Raw genomic sequence first — 20,486 nt, 5'->3', positions numbered from 1 at the left:
CCTCGGACAGTTCATGACCTTAATCTCATGGTTAAGGTCCATAAGCCAACTTTCTCATGGAAACTAGACTCCATAAGAATAGGATGAAGAAGTTGAAGTATTTGTTTGATTTTCCTAATATGCTCACTGTGGAGGGGATGGGGCGTGGGGGTGGTTTAGCCTTGTTATGGAAGGCTGACTGTGTTGTTGATATTCAGAGTTATTCTCAGAGACACATTAATTGTTGGGTTGATGACATTTCTCCAAAACCACCATGGATGCTCTCCTGTTTTTATGGTCATCCCATTACTGACAAAAGGGTTGAGGGTTATAATATTTTAAGGCATCTTCATTCTTTTAATCCTAAGATGTGGCTGTGCATTGGGGACTTTAATGAGATATTATTTCAAAGTGACAAGGAAAGAGGTGCACCTCGGCCTGTGAAACAGATGGCTCTCTTTAAGGATGTCTTAGATGAGTGTCAACTCCATACTTTAAACTTTGTTAAGGGGAAATACACGTGGTCTAACAATAGAACTGATTCCTCCTTCACTAAGGAGAAACTTGATAGGGCAGTGGCATCTTCTGCCTGGTGTGAGGAGTTTGGCTTGGTTGAGGTCAGATTACTATTTTCTGTTTCATCTGATCACAACCCTCTTCTACTATCCACTCCATCTAGGCATTATGTGTCTAGCAATTTGAAGAGGCCAAGTCGATTTGAAGCACGATGGGTAGCTTATGAGGATTATGGTGAGGCCATTCACTCTAGTTGGTTGCAGTCAAGTGGGGTTTCGGGGGATCTGGCATCCTTGTCCTCAAAATTGGCTAGTTGTATGCTATTTCTTCGTAGATGGGCCTCTTCCAAATCTCCAGTTTCTAATAAAATTTTCTAAGAAAAATTGTCTTTATTAGAAAGCCATCAAACCAACCTAACTGCAGCCTCAATTTCAAAAACAAGCAAGTTACAGCAAGAAATCTCCCTTTTACAGGAAAGCCTCTACTTGACATGGAAACAAAGGGCCAAAGTTCACTGGTTACAGCAGGGGGACAGGAATACAAAGTTTTTTCACCTGAGTGCTAGTCAAAGACAAAAGAGGAATAGGATTTCTCTGGTGAAGGCTGAGGATGGGGTTGAATGCAGATCTGTTGCTGCAATTGGACTGGCTTTTACTACTTTCTATTGACACTTGTTCACCTCATCTAATCCATCTCACATTTATATCTATCTGCAGGATCTCCCCTCTAAAGTTTCTGCATCAATGAATACAGACATGCAGCAGGCATTCACTGAAGAGGAGGTTAAAACTGTTGTCTTCCAAATGGGACCCTATAAAGCCCCAGGTCCTGATGGTTATAGCCCCTGTTTCTATCAATCTCACTGGGATATGGTGGGTAAGGAGGTTTGTCATGCTATCCTTTCCTTCCTCAAGTCTCCTTTGAATATTGCCACCATAAACCATATTTTTCTGGTGTTAATTCCTAAATGTAGTAACCCTGAAAGTGTTTCTGATTATAGACCTATAAGTCTATGTAATGTTATCTATAAGATTATCACCAAGATGCTTACTAACAGACTGAAATCTATTATGCCTTTTCTCATTTCACCAAACCAATGTGCCTTTGTACCTGGAAGACAAATTTCTGATAACATATTGGCTGCCTATGAAACTCTCCATACCACGACCACACAACTCTCTGGGCATCAAGGCTTTATGGCTCTAAAGTTAGATATGAGTAAGGCCTATGATAGGGTGAAGTGGAAGTTTATTCAAGTTGTTTTATTGAAACTGGGGTTTAATGCTCCATGGGTTGACTTAATCATGGCTTGTATTTCTTCCTCATCTTTTTCAGTTTTAGTAAATGGTGTTCCTCACCATTCCTTTAGACTTGGTAGGGGCCATAGGCAAGGCTGCCCCCTTTCTCCTTACCTATTTATTCTTTGTATCGAGGCCTTGAGCTCTCAATTGCTTGCTGCTAAACATCATAGGCAATTGACTAGTGTGCCAATAGCTCTTGGTCAGATTAGGCTTAACCATCTATTTTTTGCAGATGATAGCCTTTTATTTTGCAGGGCTTCTTTGCATGAATGGGTTCACTTGAACACCATCCTTTCCATCTATGAAGCTACCTCTGGTCAGCAGCTCAATAAAGATAAAACTTCACTATTTTTCAGCAGGAATACTAAGGCTAAAACAAAGAGGTACCTTATGGAGGTGTCAGGTCTTCATGCTTCTACTAATCTAGACAGATATTTGGGGCTCCCCTCTGTTGTTGGCAGGTCTAAAATGAGGGCTTTCATGGCATAGTTGACACGGTGATCAAAAGGTTGGATAATTGGAGGAATAAGTTTCTATCTAAAGCTGGGAAGGAAATACTTATCAAAGCTGTTCTGCAAGCTTTACCTACCTACAGTATGAGTGTCTTTTTACTTCCAAAGGCCCTTTGTTCCAGATTGCATTCATGCTTTGCCAAGTTCTGGTGGGGACATCAAGACAACCGCACTAAGATACATTGGACAAGCTGGGATTTCTTAAGTTCAGGCAAAGCTGTTGGTGGGTTAGGTTTTCGGGATCTTCATAGTTTTAACTTAGCCTTATTGGCCAAGCAGGTTTGGAGACTAGAAATGTGTCCTGAGTCCTTATCAAGTAGAATTCTCAAGGCTAAATACTTCCCTCACACCTCAGTTCTACAGGCTGGCCTTGGTTCAAGACCCTCTTACCTTTGGAGAAGCCTGTTTCTCTATATTCCTCTAGTTGAGGAAGGCCTCATGTGGCGAGTGGGGGATGGTACCAAGATTCGAATATGGAAAGATAAGTGGCTGCTGAGAAATTCTTCCTACAGGATTCAATCATCTGTGGCTGTTCTTCATGAGATGCTGTTGTAGCTGAGTTGATTGATGTCCACACCAGATGGTGGAATATGGATCTTCTTCGAACAGTGTTTCAAGAGGATGATGTCCAAGAGATTCTCAAGTTACCTCTGTGTTTCCTGCCACAACCTGACACACTGATGTGGAAAGGAACTGTCAATGGGCTTTTTTCAGTTCAAAGTGCTTATCATTTACATAAGCAATCCCTCTCCGGAGCTTCTGGTGAATCTTCTCTAACTGGGCCTAGAATTTTTGTTTGGAAGAGACTATGGTCTTTACCAACTACTAATGCAGTGAAACAGTTTGTATGGAGTGCTTGCACATATTCACTGCCTACTCGAGCTAATTTACATAAGAGGAAGGTGATTCCTGATTCCTCTTGTCCCATCTGTCAACTTGAAGACGAAACACCATGCCACATTTTATGGTCCTATCCATCAGCCAAAGGTGTTTGGATTCTGTGTTCTAAGTCAATTCAGAAGGTTAACACTCAATCTCCCCACTTTTTTCATGTCTTTGAGCTGCTACTCAACAGACTATCATGTCAGGAGATTGTGCTATTTGTCACCTTAGCTCGTCTCATCTGGTTTAGGAGGAATGCCTGGCTTCATGATGGTCCATTTCAAGATCCCAATGTGCTATATAGAACTGCCATTCAAGCTATTGATGATTACACTACAGCCTCTTCCACTCCTGCAAGTTTGGTTTCTCATCCTGCTGGTGTTGCTTCTCATTGGCAACCACCTCCATCAGCTTGGGTGAAAGTCAATTGGGATGTTGCTGTCAGGTTTGCATCTTATAAGCTTGGTGTGGGTGTGGTGATCCGTGATTCAAATGGGTCTGTGTTGGCAAGTCTGATGCAACCCTTGGCATATTGCACTAATCCTGTTTTGGCAGAAGCTCGAGGTCTAATTTCTGTTGTGTTATTTTTCCAGGAATTGGGCCTTGATTCTATTATATTTGAGGAGGACAGTAGCCAAGTTGTTCATGCTGTTTTGCGAAAGGCAACTCCTGTTGGGAAATTGTAGGGCCTGGTGTCTAATGTTTGCAGTCTTTTGCGCCATATGCAGTGGAAGATTTCACATGTTAAGAGAGAGTTGAATGAGGTTGCTCATTGCTTGGCCCAATCTGCAGCTAATCTAGATATGGAAATAATCGATATAGATTGTATTGCTGATTGTATATATTCTCTTGTACTGGCTGAGTGCCATGTTTAAGTTCAATAAGATTGACTATGTTCCTTTCAAAAAAAAAAAACTAATAACTATATATAATAATAGTAATACTATATGTAATATACTAGTATTACTATATCTCTTCAAACACTACACATTTATTAATACTCTATGTCATACTATATTAAATAATAGTAATACTTTTATTACTAATACTCTACGTAGTTATATTAAATACTATATTACTAATACTCTATGTAGTTATAGTGATTTAATAATAACATATTACATATTAAGTTAACTATACTAATACATTATAAATTTATACATATATGATATATTATAATTTATACCATAACTATTATAATGTGTTAATATATTAATATATACTAGTACTATATATTATAGTTAATAGTTATATATTAAATAGTATAATAATACATTGATACTAAATATATATAGTTATAGAAAAATCGTAATATATAGACTTTACTAATAGACTTTACTATATATGAATTTAGTTATTATGAATTTACGATTAGTTATAGACTATTAGTAAAGTTTATATATTACGATTCGTCTATAACTATATATATTTAGTATCAATGTATTATTATATTATTTAATGTATAACTATTAACTATAATATATAGTATTAGTATATATTAATATATTAACACATTATAATAGTTATGGTATAAATTAGTATAGTATTACTTATAGTATTAGTATTATAATTTATGATTAGTATAGACTATTCGTATAGTCTATAAGAATTTATAGACTATTATTCTTATAGACTATACTAATAGTCTATAACTATTAGTAATATATATAGTTATAGACTTATACTAGTATTAGTAATATTAGTTATGTTGAATCAATCAATTAGTATAGCTATTAGTAATTTGTATTAGACTATTAGTAATTTAGTATAGCTATATTATATCAGCAGTATTAGTTATGTTGAATCAATAAGTTAGTATAACTATTTTCTACAATATTAGTATTAATAATATTAATATTAGTTATAACCATATAGCCTATATTAGACTTAAGAGCCTTAGACTATATAATAGACTAATAGTATTAGTACAACTGTATAACTATATATTAATACTAATTATAGTGAAAAGTATAACTATATAATAGTATTAATAGTAGACTAATAGTATAGTTATATATTAGTATTAGTTATATTGTTATAGTGATTTAGTATATTATAATTTATATATTATAATTTATAATATAACTCTTATAATATGTTAATATATTAATATATAGTAGTACTATATATTATAGTTATACATTAAAGAATATAATAATACATTTATACTAAATATATATAGTTATACAATTATACTTATAGTATTTAATATAACTATATAGTCTATATTAATATAAGTATAACTATAGTAATTATAATATTAGACTATTAGTATTATTTTTTTAATACCATATTAGACTATTAGTATTAGTATATAATTATAAATATTAGTATAAGTAAAAAATTATATAATTAATTTATAAAATTACTTATATAAATTATATTTTTATTTTTTATCATTCTATTCGGGCCGGTCCGAAAAACCCCTAGATCGGGACCGGACCGAATGAGTTCAGTCTTTCTAAAATTGGACCGGACCAGGCCGAATTGGGTCATATCCAATCCGGTCTGGTCCAAAAATGGCCGGTTCGGACCAGCCAATTCTCACCCCTAATAATGACTCTATCAGAAGCCAGATGAATCCAAATTGTTAAAAGAGTAATACTATATACAGTCGTAAAGTAAAAATACCGCGTAATCACTTTGAAAAAGAGTAGGATCTACGATTAAAAAGTTAGTTTTTTTTATATGGGTTTTGTATTAATTTATTTTTTTCAAAAAGACTGCGCAATGCTTACACTACTATGACTGTAAATATCATTTCTCTTGTTAAAATTCAAAAATTCAACTTCCAGGCTATTATCCAGGTTGGTTGGTTGGTTTTCCCTTTTTTTTTTTTTTTCTGAAATAAAAAATCAATAGCTTATATGTTATTTATTGTTTTTAAGAAAAAATAGCATTGAGAAGTATTTTTTTTTTTATATCCAAAAGCCTATATTTTATAAAACTAAAAATATATCAAAATGGAAAACTAAATTTATGTCAAATAATTATATCAAACTAAATTTATCTATAAGCCTATAAACAAATAATTAACTTTTTAACTAAATACATGTAAAAAAAAATATTCAATATTCATCATGTAAAATACTTGCAACATATACGATAATCTATCATATATTACATTGTTTGAACTAATTTGCTAAGAATATTACAAAATATATATATTGCTTTAATCAAACTCTAATATACAACAATTTGTCTACAAAAAACCAGAAAATTTTCCTTCAGGGTATTTCTCCCTAATTCTTGCAGCTTAAGCACACATCTTCTCTGCAGATAAAGGAACCATGAATTAATGGAATTGTTATCACAGGTATAGAAATTAACAGTAGTTGGTTAAATGGTCATAAACTAGTGAAAACCACGAAGCAAAACTAGAGTTGAGAAAGACTATAGAAAAAGCTCCTCATTATGTTCGAAACTATTACATGTCTTCATAGCCATGCGCTTAAACTGCTGAGAAGTGAACTATCAATTTACTTGAAGGTCAGATTATGTTCAATCCATCAACAAACCAGAAATTGAAAAAAAAAAAATACAAATTATAAACAAGATCGAGCAACAAATAACAGTTATACCATACAAGAAATGGATCACTAGAAATTTCAAAGCTTCCATCATGAGAGGATTACTAGCAAGACACAAAAGGATCATCACTAACCGAGGCAATCAATTAACCAATTGACGCACAAGGAAGAATACATAACCAGTATTAGTGCATATTTGAGATTATGGTGAAAAATATTACTTTTAGCTTAAAGCTTATAGCTTAGAGCTTAACATAATAAGCTCTATTATTGAAAAGCTATTTACTGTTTGGGATCTATATATCTAAAGCACTTTCAAACATATTAGAAAAAAAAATAAAAAATAAAAAACCTCTTCAATGATACATAAGTGAAAGAACAATATAATCACGCTAGACTCTCTCTCTCTCTCTCTCTCTCTCTCTCTCTCTCTCTCTCTCTCTCTCTCTCTCTCTCTCTCTCTCTCTCTCTCGATAAGACATAATTTGGAACAAAAGTCTGCATTAGAAATTTTGAAGGAAGAAATAAAAAAAGATCACAGAACATCGATTAGAAATTACCATGCTTTCAAAACACCAACGGAGGAGAAGCTCCTTAAACTGCTATAGGAATATACTCATGTATCCAGTGAAAGAAAAAAAAAAGAAAAAGAAAAATCACCAAATATTAATGAGAAATTACCATGCTTTGAGAACACTTAAAGGAACATCTCCTTAACACGCACTACAAGGAATAGAAGATTATTGAGGGAGTTGGACGATTTGGGTTATACACACTTTCTAAGAGAGCTATTTGCTCTGCATTTGGAAACACCATTAAAGGGAGGAGAGAGAAACAAGAGTGAAACTTGCAAAGTTTCAAGGAACCAAAGGTTAAAATATGTAATTACTAGAAATTATAGAAGTAATTTCATCTTTTGACTAAACTATACCCACATTTTTCAGTATGATGAAAAGTACGTTGCATCAAAATCATGCTTTTTTTTTTCCAACATAGTTTCTAGCTTATTTGGACCTAAAAATTACTTTTAAATAAAATATCCAAATATTCCATTTTTATTATTAAAGTACTTTTAGTGCTATTTAAGCACTTTTCAAATCTCCCACCGCAACCCTATTAACTAATTTCATAACTATCTCATGTCCTTAATTAATATAGACCCCAAGAGGATTAGAAGTTCAAAGGAAAGTAATCTGCAATGTTACATTTTCCATTTTTTAATTAGTTTTAAGTATATATTGAGTCATCAAAACAACATAAGTTATATATCTATTGTGTCGCGTTGAAGACCTCTTCAACCCCGCTGACAAAAGTGACAATGATTTGGGGATTGTGGTCGGTGTTTGGTGCCTCGCCCAAATCCTAAAAAATACAAACAATAGCCTTTATATATGGGCTTATCACCCATGTCAAGTTATAGATTTGGGCAAAAAATTATAACCCAAATAGAAAATAGCAAATCTAGCCAAACGATAGCCTCACCTAGTCACCAATGACGATGGCTAGGGTTTTGGCTTCCCCAACACACTATTGATATGAAAGAAACCTCTCCCCCATAGAGAAGAGATCTAAACGGCTCAAAACAGAGAGAGAGAGAGAGAGAGAGAGAGAGAGAGAGAGAGAGAGAGAGAGAGAGAAGTATTTGAAGGGTGAGTGAGAGAGCTAAGTCTTGGTATTTGAAAGTTTATATATATATATATATATATATATATAACTTAGGTATAGGGTTTTAAACCAGGAACCCGGGTTTCATAACTCGACCTGGACCGGATTGGTCTGGGTTTTGTAATATTGGTTTTGGCCCAGATCAATCCTAAAACTGAAATCTAGTTATCCAGGTTCCAAACCGGGTTAGGAAAAAACCTGGCTCAAATGAACAGTCCAAGTAACTAACAAACCACTTCTATCACCGATGCTTACATGGCAAAAAATAATAGAAAATAAAAATAAAGGAAATAAAAGCAATAACTTCTAAATAATAGTAAACTGATTCCGATAGACACAACGATCAAAAATGGACTTGGGCTCAGGCTGAACTTCCCTTGTTGACTAGCGGCAGAGAGGGGGTCAGTTGGATCTATTCTCCAAGTTTCCTCTTGAAGCAGGAAACATGGAAAACAAGGTGGATTCAAGAGGTTTGCAGCAAATTAAGGAGATAGGCGACTTTACCCAGTTTTTGAACTACTTGGAACGGTCCATAAAACATCGATGCCAGCTTGAGGTTTTGACAGGGTGCTATACACTTCTACCGATATGATTGAAGACAAAGGTAAATCCAATCTCCAACCTTGAAATCCCTTTCAATTCTTCGTTTATCAACATATATTTTCATGTGTTGCTGGGTAAAATTTAGGTTTTCCTTCAATAGCTCCTTAATCTGTTCCCTAGTTTGTAATAGGCAATCTACAAAATCATTAGTTGCAGTCCCTGGTATGTAATATGTGAGCTTTGAGGGAGGGAAGTCATACAAGGCTTCAAAAGGTGAGATTTTTGTAGAATTGTGATAGGAACTATTGTACCACATTCGCCCATCAATAACCACTGAATTTGTAAAAATCTGCTAGAAATTCAATAGTGGAATTTTTATAGGCTTTAGGAATCTTGTAAAAATTTTGTGAGTCTTCACGAATTAACCAATTGCATATGTATTAGTCTGTCAACAAAATTAGTGTTATTACTCACAATCGTGCTAGAAATGTGATTTTAATTATTTGAGATAGTTAAAAGTATCAGAATGCATTATGGTCTGCGCCATTAGACTCAATTGAATATTTAGGATTTTATGACATAATAAGTCCATTTTGCATATTTTTGAATGAAACACCTAATCGAAATTGTGTTTTTATTTTTATGGGTACTTCGGGGTTGAATTTCAGTAAACGAATTTCACTGTTAGGTTTGTATGAATATTTAAGATTTTACAGTATAAAGTTTATTGTTTACTTTTTTAGAGTAAATAGTAATCTCGATAAGCGCACCAAGTGCAGTGTTTTTAAAATCACAGTGTAGAATATTTAAATTAGGTTAGAGAACTTTTATTTTGACATTTGGAAAGAGGAAAGATCTTAGTCATATATGGTAAATGGTATGAGACACTTGACACCAAGAAGAACCATTTAATAGATTTTGAAGGAATCATGGTGTGGGATCATGCCAACTAAGCAAAACTCTATCCCATCTGACCAATCAAATTGTGCCAAACCAAGGAGGATTTCCACTCTTGTAAAACCTATATGCTTGGAATCCAACTAAAAACCTAAAAGTATGGTTGAAACCGAAACCCTAAATGATTTTATCTAAACCCTAAAGTTGACCTCCAAACCTTATGTGAATCGGTTTCTAGTATTGTGTTTAATCACTTGATTAAATTATTTCCACATACTATTAATCCTTAAAAGTTAAATTATAATATCATTATCCAACATTTTTAATCTTCGATATTTGATTGAGCTAAGTGAAATTAGTTTTGAGCTTGATAGCAACCCAAATCCTCTTAAAATCCCAAATTGAGACCCATTCAATTAAGGTCCATTACAGCCCATGAATTTGGCTAGACCAACACTCAAACTCACTCTCAGCCTTACCATCTTCCCTCACTTGTGAAAGAAGCCTTCCAATCCATTTCACACTTATCACATCTCTTTTTCTCACTTTTCTTGAAAGTAGCTCCTCGACAAAATAAATAGATACTACAAAAAAGGGTCACCTTGATGAAGTCCACGAGAAGGTTTGAAAAAACCTTTACAACAACCATTCAACATAACTAAAAGAACAGGAGAGGAAATGGCATTAAAAATCAAAGAGCACCATTTATATGAGAAACCCTACCTCCGCATCACCTGCAACAAAAATCTCCAATTTACACGGTCATATGCCTTTGCCATATCGATCTTCAGCATGACATTACTGCCCCTTGTTTTACAATTCATACCATGCAGTAGTTCCTGAGCAAGTGCAATATTTTCAAAGATGCTACGCCTACGAATAAATAATACTTGTTCCAGTGAAATAATACCCCCAAGAATTGGAGCCAATCAAGAAACCATGATTTTAGCCATGATTTTATAAACCACCGAACATAAACTGATTGGTCGAAATTGCCTATAACCTGCTGGAGAATCCACCTTCAAAATCAATACAAGATTAGTAGCCCCAAAGAAATTAGTCAACATAATTCCCTTAAAAAAATTCCCTAGCCATGTCTAGAATATCCTGCTTCACCACATCCCATGCTAGCTTGAAAAAACTCGCCGAGAAACCATCTGGTCCAAGACTTCCATCCTGTGGAATAGACCACAAAGCCACTCTTATTTCTTCCAAAGATGGCAGGGTACAAAATGCCTCATTTTCCTAATTTGAAACCACTGGCGATAATAGGCTTAGAGCCTCCTCATCCCAATTAACCTCCGACATTGACAAGAGCTCTTGAAAAAACCGAACAACTTCATCATGCATGACTTCAATTGAATCCAAGACCTGGCCATTACTCAAAGTCATACAATTCACAATCAAACTCTTCTTTTAAACACGCATAGATGCATGAAAAAAAGCTGTGTTTGAATCCCCTTCCTTCAACCATTTAATACAACATTTTTGACATCTCAAAATCTCTTCTCGTTGAAGCCATTGAATATGATTTTGTTTACAAACCAGTAGCTCACTTTCCAGTTCCTGGGAATAATCAATAGCAAGTATCGTCTAGTTCCACCATCCAAACTTACACCTTAGTCAATTCTAATACAACCCGCCCAAAAATATCAATGTTTCGTTTCCGCAGCATGTTTTTTAAATTCTTAAGTTTTATACTGACTCTCACCATTGGAGATCCATCTGCATTTTGATTCCAAGCCTCCCGAACCAACGATAGAAACCCCCTCACGGGATCCCCACATACGCTGAAATCTAAAATATTTAACACATCCCCTTCTCTCCCTCTTCAAATGTAGTAGCATAGGACAATGGTCGGAAGATGTCTGCGGAAGATACTCCATACGAGCCTCCTAAAAAAAATTCATGAAACTTGCCAAAACCAAAATACGATCTAGCTTCGCCCAAATTTGTCTACCTCCAAGCCTCACATTACACCAAGAGAATTTATTCCCATCTGAAGGAAGATCAATCAACCCACAATCATGAATACAACTGTTGAAATTTAATTTTGCACACATAGCTCTCAAAAAGCCTCCCACTTTTTCATCATCCCCACGAACAATATTAAAATCCCCCCAACAAGAGCTGGCCAACTACCTGCATCTAAACCACGAATATGATCCCACAACTCCAGTCTTTTCACCAAGAAACAACTCGCATAAACAATAGTAACTAGAATTCTGACACTTCCGCAAACAAACCACCCAGGTAGTGCTTGATCTGACATAGTAACAAACTCAAACTCTAGATCATCATCCTAGAACAACCATATTCTACTTCAACATTATTTATAAAATTAGGCCGGTGCAACCACCTAGCCCATCGCCTACATTTATTAGCAACAAGAAAAGGTTCTAACAATGCCACCACAGATGGAGGACTTTTATTCAAAATACGCCGAAGCCTACCCTTCGATGAAAGAATACCCATAATATTCCAAACAAGAATCTACATAAAAAATTAAAATGATTTCTGGGACCAGGTTTTCCTTTCCAGGACTATCATCGGATTTTTCTTCTTCACTCCTCTTAGACGCTTCAATGGAACATTCAACTCTGAATCAGAGTCAAAACATTTATTGGTTAACTCCTCCAATTCATCCTTAGGTTCACCCTCAGACAATAATCAGCTCTGTTTGAATACCCCAACCCTTGTTTCATCTAAACAACTAAGCTCAAGCTCCAACACTTCATCCAACACTTTGAGCAAGCTTTTCAATGAGACACTCTTCTCAAACATATGATCACCATCAACCTCATAATCATAATTCTCCTCAAATACTTCAAACCAGCTACACACTGATTTATTAGGAGAAATCACTGTATCCACCCCTACCTCATCAACCATAGTCTTCTCGTCAGCCATTTCGATGGTTCCGTAGGAGGACAATAATTCAGCATGGAAGGAACTACCCCATCATCCCACATCTTAGACTAAGCTTTGTCAAATATCTTACCCTTCGAATCCACAAACATCACCTCTAGCTTGTTCGAGTGCACCTCACTCTGCCTGTTATTAATAATAGCCAACAATTCGGCACGTCGAGCAGCTAAAAAAATTCCCATATCCTCTTGCACCATTGGATTCTTAATACCAACAAATTTCCACATTTTCTTAGCAACATCACCTCCTTCCTCCTTCCGTGTTCCACCCACTAGTCCTTGTTTCACTAGCTTTTTATTTCATCCATAGTTTTTCGCCTGATGACCTTGCTTACGACACTAATCATAATATTGAGGAATCGATTCATAAATAACCTCCTGAAAATGACTATTAGGAAGCCCCAGAGATCCCAACCAAAACGAATGTCTCAATGGCTTTGAGATGTCCATTTCAACACATATCCTAGCTGCTTCTGGACGAGACACAGGCCATAGCATTGTTGGGTTTCAAGAATCTACCAAATCCCCCACCAATACTTCTCAACGTTGAAACATGAAAGAAATTCGGAGGGAGTCCTGGAAGTGTCAACCAAAAGGGAACAATAGGGGAATCCTCCTCCTTAGCAAAATCTGGTGTCCAATGGGAAATTTAATATGGAACACCTGCGATATCAACATTACCCCTAGCCATGATCCCAACAAAATTCTCTTCATTAATAATTCAATCTAGACCCCTTCGAGGGTTTCGAAGCTATCCCACAACTGGCATCATCTTCAACCCCCATTGGTTCTTGATGTACCCTTACAGATGATCTAGAATGACCTTTGATGTAGGAACTTTAAGACCACTACAAACCAAAAAGGCTCAATCAATTTGTTGATTTCGGCTTTTGAGAACAAGAAAAATATCTCCCCTTAACAAAATCACAATTCCTTCAATGGGATTTCGACCTGAAGTAAAATCTGAGGTCTCTCCATCACTAAATCCATTAACACCTTCTCTCTCAACCCCCCTAAAGGGCCATCTGAATTGCCCATCTTCATCATCGGTTGCCTAACCTCAAAGCCAGGTATAAAAGGAAACCCCTAAGTATTGATAGGGGGTTATTCTATAAACTCGATATACTTTTTGAATTCTCTACTTCTCTTTTCTCTCCTACATACATTCCAAGAAACATTGCTTAGGCGTAAGAGGCTCTCCCGGCCATTCAAGGGTCACCTCCCATTGATCTCTTTTTGTGTTCGCAGGCCGATTAGACCGAAGATTTGGACTTTTGAGAGCTCGGCTCATAGGTGTACAAAACATGATGTCAACATCAGTTTTATAAATTATTATTGTATGCACAAAAAAAGGTGGACCGTTTGTTGACCACTTACCACATTGTGATGTTGGATTTCATTGAACTTCTTTGCTAGAGTGAGGTCAGCTTGAGTGTTGCTGCAAAAGTTGGTTATTTTTTAATATCGTGTATGGATGTTAACAGCCTTGTATCTCTAGACAATCATGAGGTTGCTCGTGCATATGTCTTGTGTATTTGGATCATGTCTATTTTTCTCATAATAATATAGGCAGTAATACCCATGCAACAAACGATGAAGAGGCAAAACCTAGAAAAAGCATTTAATACAACCATGTGATTATTTGAACCATGTCCAATAGCAAAATTTTCTAAACAAGTAGACCATGTTTCATAGAACTTGGATGTACAAGCCACAGACTCAAACGTGGTCTACTGTTTACTATTAACGGCTTCCCTTGTTGCTGTCGATGTAAAACCTCGCACACAGGGTTAAGTATATTAGCCACTCAGATTAGTCAATTAATTCAGATAAATCAGTCGTGCATAGCATAAGCATCAATATGATCATTCATGATTTTAATTGTCAGCATGAAATATTTTATAATTTTTTTTTTTAAGTATGTTTACGTTAAGATTAGTTTCTTACTAAGTCATCGACTCATTTTAGTTTATTTTTATGTTTTTAAACCACTCAGGTCAGAATATTTATGAAGGTTTAGCTGCAAGACAGGACTTAATCTAGTGAGATGTGACTATGGTCTAGATCATGTACACAAATTTTAAGTTATGATTTTAATAGCACATATTTTGAAAAATTATAATAAATATTTCCATGCATTCTCATTTATGATTTTAGTATTTTAATACAAAATGACTATTTATTATAAGTAATTTTTGTACTTAACACTTCATTTAGAATAAAAGAAAATATTTTTAGATCAAGTTAAGCAGTAGCACTTCAGCTCCCATGATTTTCTAAAAGAATTGAATTATTTTTTATCCTTGAGGAGCGGGGTGTTGCACCTATGTAAATGCCAAATCATTTTTATGAATTATTATTGTAAGTGGAAAAATACATGGACTCTGTTACACCTACTAATTCATTGTTATGTTGGATTTCATGGAACAACTTTGCTAGAGTGAGATCAGCTCGAGTGCTGCGGCAAGAGTTCGTTGATTTTTTAGTAACCGTGTATGTACGTTAATGGAATCTCTAGACAATCATGAAATTGCTCGTGCATGTCTCGGGTTATGCCTATTTCTCTCATTAACAACATAGACAGTAATACCCATGCAACAAACGATTAAGAGGCAAAACCCAGAAAAAGCATTTAATACAGCGATGCAATTATTTGAACCATGTCCAACAGCAAAACTTTCTAAACAGTCAAGACCATGTTTCATAGAACCAAATCAAAACAAACGTAGCCAACTCCAACAACATGGCTAGAATAATTTAGTCGCACCACTAAGGCAACATGCAGTGCCACGTCTCATTCCTTCAACAGTCGAGGAAAATAAACATATAGTGGCTCTAAATATAACATAGAATAACTAAGCCAACCAGATTAGATGATAAAACCCACAGTGCGCTCCTAAATTTTTTCAACTCTTCACCCTGAAACACCCTTCAAGAAGATTATACTTGCCATCTCAAGGTACCCACTTTTAATTGCTAGATTGGCGCAATTCTGGTCGGACAAAGTCTGCATCTGGGGGCACTGAAATGTCTACTGTAGGTCTCAGTTGGGCGCATACTTCAATGGCTCCATGCACTGGGTCTGACAGGAAGTTGCTGATGAGATCGTGGTTTATGGGTGTACCATTGTCCACTGCAACCAAAGCCTGTTGAGTGACGATGTAATCAAAACGTGGAGCCCATTTTCTTGATCCCAATCGCGCTGTTGTTGAACAATTATCAACCATAAAGGAAACTCCACGTGCATGCATAAAGGGGTTCAAGGAATCAACCGACTCAATCACACTTTCGTTAATGATCTCGGAGTATGAGTGTCCTTTCTTCCTCAATATCTCAATCTGGATTTTTCAAAAAGAATATCGAAAATAAATTTGTTAGATAGAATGCAGGTTTGGCAACGCCAATGAAAAGGAAATTAAAAAGGAGGGCTCAACTCCAAAGGCATGATTGCCGCGAGAATGTCTGAAGGACTAAGGTTAAAATCAGTTTAACCAAGAGAAACCCATCGCTCTTGTCATGCTATATTACTGAAAATGTTATATAAGAAAGCTTCAAAACTACAGCATTGTGCAAGGTAACCATATCCTATAATCTATAATCATATGAATCATATCCATTCAAGGGAAACTTAATGATACCATCTCCTTAAATAAGGAGGCTCATACCTGTGCCATCATTAATGCCACATAAACACCAGCAGTGAAAGGATATAATGGGCCAAGGTCTCCTGCCGGCCGAGCTGATCGGACACGTTCACCAACCTTCCACATCCGGGTCTGATCAATTTTACCCATTGGGAAAGCTGGTAGACCATCCTTCTCCTGCAAAATAAAGGAATATCCAGGTTACTTTATATAGAATCAATATTACCTGAATCAATTTAAAGATTGAAAGAACCGATACGATCATAAAGTTACAAAAGTTATCAGCTTCCGTTCTATGATAGTATCACACTGACATCACATATCAATTTCCCAAAAATAGATGAGAAAACATACATAAAAGCGACGCCCAGCCAAGACAACACTGCGGATCTCACTACCACTGGCCACATCTTCATAGCATTCATACAGGATGTCCATGCAGGGATAATATGATGCACTATATGCAGTCTCAAATTCCCTTTTGGCCTCTTCTGACAAGGAATTGTACACAGCCAACATGCCCTTTTATGAAGAGCAAATAAACCATTATCAATAAAGATATCCATGCATAATATATATACATGGATGCAGGAGGAAGGGAATGAGTTCCAAAATTTCAGCACTAGAATCCAACCTTGGTTGAGATGGTCTTTGATATTATCCCTGTGATGCACTCAACAGTATTCTTGTATGCCAGATCTTCACTCATTCCATTTTCTGTATACCTTCTAAACAAGGACTCCACAATTCCATGAACAGCACCAAGTAAAATGCCTACAAAGAACAGGAGCAAAATTTAAATTCAATTATTAAGAGAAAAAGAAGTAAAACTGCAGGAAGCAACTCTTACCACGTTCCCCAAATATGTCACTCTTATACTCCTGCTCTAGTGTTGTGGCAAATGTGAAAGGAGAGCCAAGAGCAACTGACCATCCTAGGGCAACATCTGTGGCTCTACCATCAACATCCTACAGAGACAAAATAATCAAATGAGAGAGAGAGAGAGAGAGAGAGAGAGAGAGAGAGAGAGAGAGAGAGAGAGAGAGAGAGAGAGAGAGAAATGGGGGGAGAGAGAGAGGGTGGGTACCTGGTGGACTCCAAAACTGGAATTAATCCCCGCACCATTTATCTCTTTGCCTTGGACATAAAGTCTCCTTACAGAAGGACCCATTCCCTTGGGACACACAGCAATCACACTCATGTCTTTGGGGAAATCCAGTCCCATTGACTGCAAATGGCCAAGAAGAAAACCATGGGAAAGCCCAAGTATACTGTTTGGCTTCATGTGGGAGAATACTTTTTCATAATTATCAGCCTGAAAGTAATTATGAAAATGCATCCAATTAAGTGAAAAATACTAAGCTTGGAAACAAAATTAGGAAAAATCGTGGAAAAGACTTGATAAATAAAATATAACTCCAAATCCTATAACAGCCATTAACACCACACAGAAGGGGAGCAGATATAAGTCTAATCAGTATTCAAGAATAAAAATTCCAGTGTGCAATCAACTGACCTGTGCAGAGTCAGATATCAATAGCAACACAAGATCACTGCCTGAGACAGTTTCCCATATATCACCTAGAGTGCCATTCTCTTCAGTGAAACCAGCTGAGCGAGCTTCAGCAAAGGAACGGGAACCTTTCCTAAGTCCAATCTGTCAGAAGCAATAAACCACAGATGAGTAAAATCCTAGAGTGAATAAACACCTAGAGTGAATAAACACAATAAAACATACAAAATAATAACCACCTTGACCACGATATCAGATTTCACTTCGGCAAGAGAATCTCTTAAATTCTGGGCTTGAGCGGGTCCCTAAACAGAAGAAACAGAGGTTAGTATATCCACACCTTCTGGGAACAGATGTCCAAACTGTGTCCAAAATTTCATTCAAGAAAACAAGGGTGAGAAGGTAATGAATTTACAGGGAGGAAATAAAGTATCCAAGCATAAGAAGGTGCCAATGGCCTTTAGGCAAAATGGCACCTCCAGCTTCATAAGCATGTGGTGCTGGTGGGTAAAGAGTTCAAAATTCATGTTCCCATGGGTATGCAAGTAAATTACAAGGTTAAGCAAAAATAAAGGGTTGGTCAGGCCTTGAATTTGCTCCCCAATGGTCACCAATTCGAGTCCCCTCAGGCCACTGGAGGTTTACTTGACAGTTAATTCTAGGGCTCTGTAGGATCAGTCGAGATGCATGCAAACTAGCCCGAACACCCACAGATATAAAAAATAAATAAATAAATAAATAAATAAATAAATAAAAAATAAACAACAATGGCAGTAAGCAAGAGACACGTTCTATAGGACAGCTAGCATGTGGTAACTTTAGTCTTTAGTAGAGAAAAAGAAGTAGCCAGTAGTGATTGATAATCAAGTACTGCAAATTTTCTTCTAACCAACTTGCACTAAAAATAACAAGATGCCACACTACTTATAAGCAAAATATTTTCTCCATGGCCATTTATAAGCAAAAAACCTTTGAGAAGTTTGAAAAGACCTACTAGTTCCCACATCACTGACATCTCAATTTTTCTTTTATCGAGAAATAAGATTTTATTGATCATAAGAATAGGTAAACAACTCAAATCTCTTGTAGAAATTAATTTTTTGTGCAAGTACAACTTGGACAAAAAAGTGCACTCAATGGATATAAGATACACTCTTTTTGAGAAAATATAAGATACACTCTTTTCCAATAAAAAAAGTGATACCTCCTCAAAATTTATAACAAGTCACATAAAACTACTCAAGTAATTGCCTAATGATCAAGATATAATATTGAGCTCAATTAATTTACCTGGGAACCCCAGCCAATAACACCAATCTGCTTAATCCCCTTGAACGCATCCGGCAGCAAAGGGAATAAATCCCTCCCTCCTTTCACAATATACTGCATTAACAATTATATAGCACTAAATTATCATTCATCGTTCTGTTTTACGTATATATAAAGTAAAACTATCATTCACCATTAAAACAGAGAATGCTATACATTCATGCACACGCAGCCACATATATAAGTAGATGTCTCTGCTGCAGAGCAGGATCGAATTTTTATAATTTTAATTTACATCCCTCATACTCTATGTATACATCCAACGGACCAACAATCTTATTAAGTCAAGAACATGTTCTCCCAAAGATTTTTCTTTTTTTCTATTAGTATGGTAATCTCCCCTAAGAAAATGAATAATTCCAAAAAAATTTTTGGTTCCCAAGAAAGAACGAGAGAAAATCAACACGAGTATTTACGCAAATCAACGAGAAATGTACACATCTGACTCATCCAGGAAAATAAAACGAACATTAGCTATAACTTTCCCACGCTTTCCCTCATACATTTCCTGAGAACAAGACAGACAGAGTGAGAAATCTATGTACCTCGTCGTGACCAGCGAGGTTGACCTTCTCCTTCTTAAAGACCTTGGTCTCGAAATCAAGCGAGGTCAGGGGCTTTATGGCTGGCATCGAAACCATTTTGGCACCGAGAGCAGACGCGCCGACAAAACCAGGGGCTTTAGCTCTGAGAGCCCCCAGGCCCTTCGAAACCGACGTCGCGAAACCTAGACTGAAGGTTTTAGAGACGGGTTTAAGGGTTTTAGAAGACGACAATGATGAAGGCTCAGAAAGAGCCAGAGAGAATGAAGAGGTAGCCGCCGCCATAAAAGAACGAGCTAAGTAAAGAGCGGCGCTGAGAGAGAGAGATGGAGAAGACAACTGAAAAGGCTGAATGAGAGTGAATGTAACCCAAGGGTTTCAAGTTCCCACTTAAATTGGGTCAAAGTTTGCCCCTAAAGGGCCTTTGAGACCATCTTTCCTTGAACGTGTATGGACTCCTCCACATTATTTCAAGCCCACCAACACCCGTTTTCCCATTCACGTTGTCTCGCTTTTCCAGCCCAAATTCTCTCTCTCTCTCTCAATTCATGGTGTGTCCAATTGTCTATGGATGATTATTTTCTTCTTATCTTGTATGTTTACAAAAGTTTCCATCGTTTTTTGTTTCCAATAAAATATTGGAATATACTTCTTATTTACTAAAACTAGAATTATTAAATATTTTCATAATATAGATGATATGATA

At 36.2% G+C, this 20,486-nt stretch overlaps 2 protein-coding genes across 2 annotated transcripts; one reads left to right on the top strand and one right to left on the bottom strand.

The window, feature by feature from the left end:
• The first annotated feature begins 83 nt into the window (after positions 1–83).
• On the top strand, positions 84–2,863 carry LOC122304728. The gene is made up of 4 exons (XM_043116996.1): positions 84–810; positions 919–1,109; positions 1,212–2,199; positions 2,286–2,863. Exons 1-4 carry the CDS (start codon positions 84–86, stop codon positions 2,861–2,863), a joined length of 2,484 nt encoding a protein of 827 aa, XP_042972930.1.
• Positions 2,864–15,357: 12,494 nt separating this feature from the next.
• On the bottom strand, positions 15,358–20,152 carry LOC122304099 (ketol-acid reductoisomerase, chloroplastic). Its single transcript, XM_043116144.1, has 10 exons — positions 19,784–20,152; positions 19,200–19,292; positions 18,149–18,214; positions 17,913–18,053; positions 17,484–17,711; positions 17,247–17,364; positions 17,031–17,170; positions 16,751–16,918; positions 16,418–16,573; positions 15,358–16,090 (listed from the first exon to the last, which is right to left on the bottom strand). Exons 1-10 carry the CDS (start codon positions 20,063–20,065, stop codon positions 15,722–15,724), a joined length of 1,761 nt encoding a protein of 586 aa, XP_042972078.1. The 5' UTR covers positions 20,066–20,152; the 3' UTR covers positions 15,358–15,721.
• Between the last annotated feature and the right edge of the window lie 334 nt (positions 20,153–20,486).

This window comes from Carya illinoinensis, chromosome 3 (assembly GCF_018687715.1).
Source record: "Carya illinoinensis cultivar Pawnee chromosome 3, C.illinoinensisPawnee_v1, whole genome shotgun sequence".
Taxonomy (NCBI): Eukaryota; Viridiplantae; Streptophyta; class Magnoliopsida; order Fagales; family Juglandaceae; genus Carya; species Carya illinoinensis.
This window is presented reverse-complemented; position numbering and strand designations above follow the sequence as displayed.

What these genes read in the sequence shown, in the direction of transcription:
- LOC122304728 (XM_043116996.1), top strand. Translation starts at nt 84, where the DNA reads ATGAAGAAGTTGAAGTATTTGTTTGATTTTCCTAATATGCTCACTGTG. An exon ending in TGGTGAAGGCTGAGGATGGG is followed by an intron (nt 1,110 to 1,211) that starts GTTGAATGCAGA and finishes ATCTATCTGCAG; the next exon opens with GATCTCCCCTCTAAAGTTTC. An exon ending in GTACCTTATGGAGGTGTCAG is followed by an intron (nt 2,200 to 2,285) that starts GTCTTCATGCTT and finishes TTCATGGCATAG; the next exon opens with TTGACACGGTGATCAAAAGG.
- LOC122304099 (XM_043116144.1), bottom strand. Translation starts at nt 20,065, where the DNA reads ATGGCGGCGGCTACCTCTTCATTCTCTCTGGCTCTTTCTGAGCCTTCA. An exon ending in ACCTCGCTGGTCACGACGAG is followed by an intron (nt 19,293 to 19,783) that starts GTACATAGATTT and finishes TTGTTAATGCAG; the next exon opens with TATATTGTGAAAGGAGGGAG. An exon ending in TGATATCTGACTCTGCACAG is followed by an intron (nt 17,712 to 17,912) that starts GTCAGTTGATTG and finishes AATTACTTTCAG; the next exon opens with GCTGATAATTATGAAAAAGT.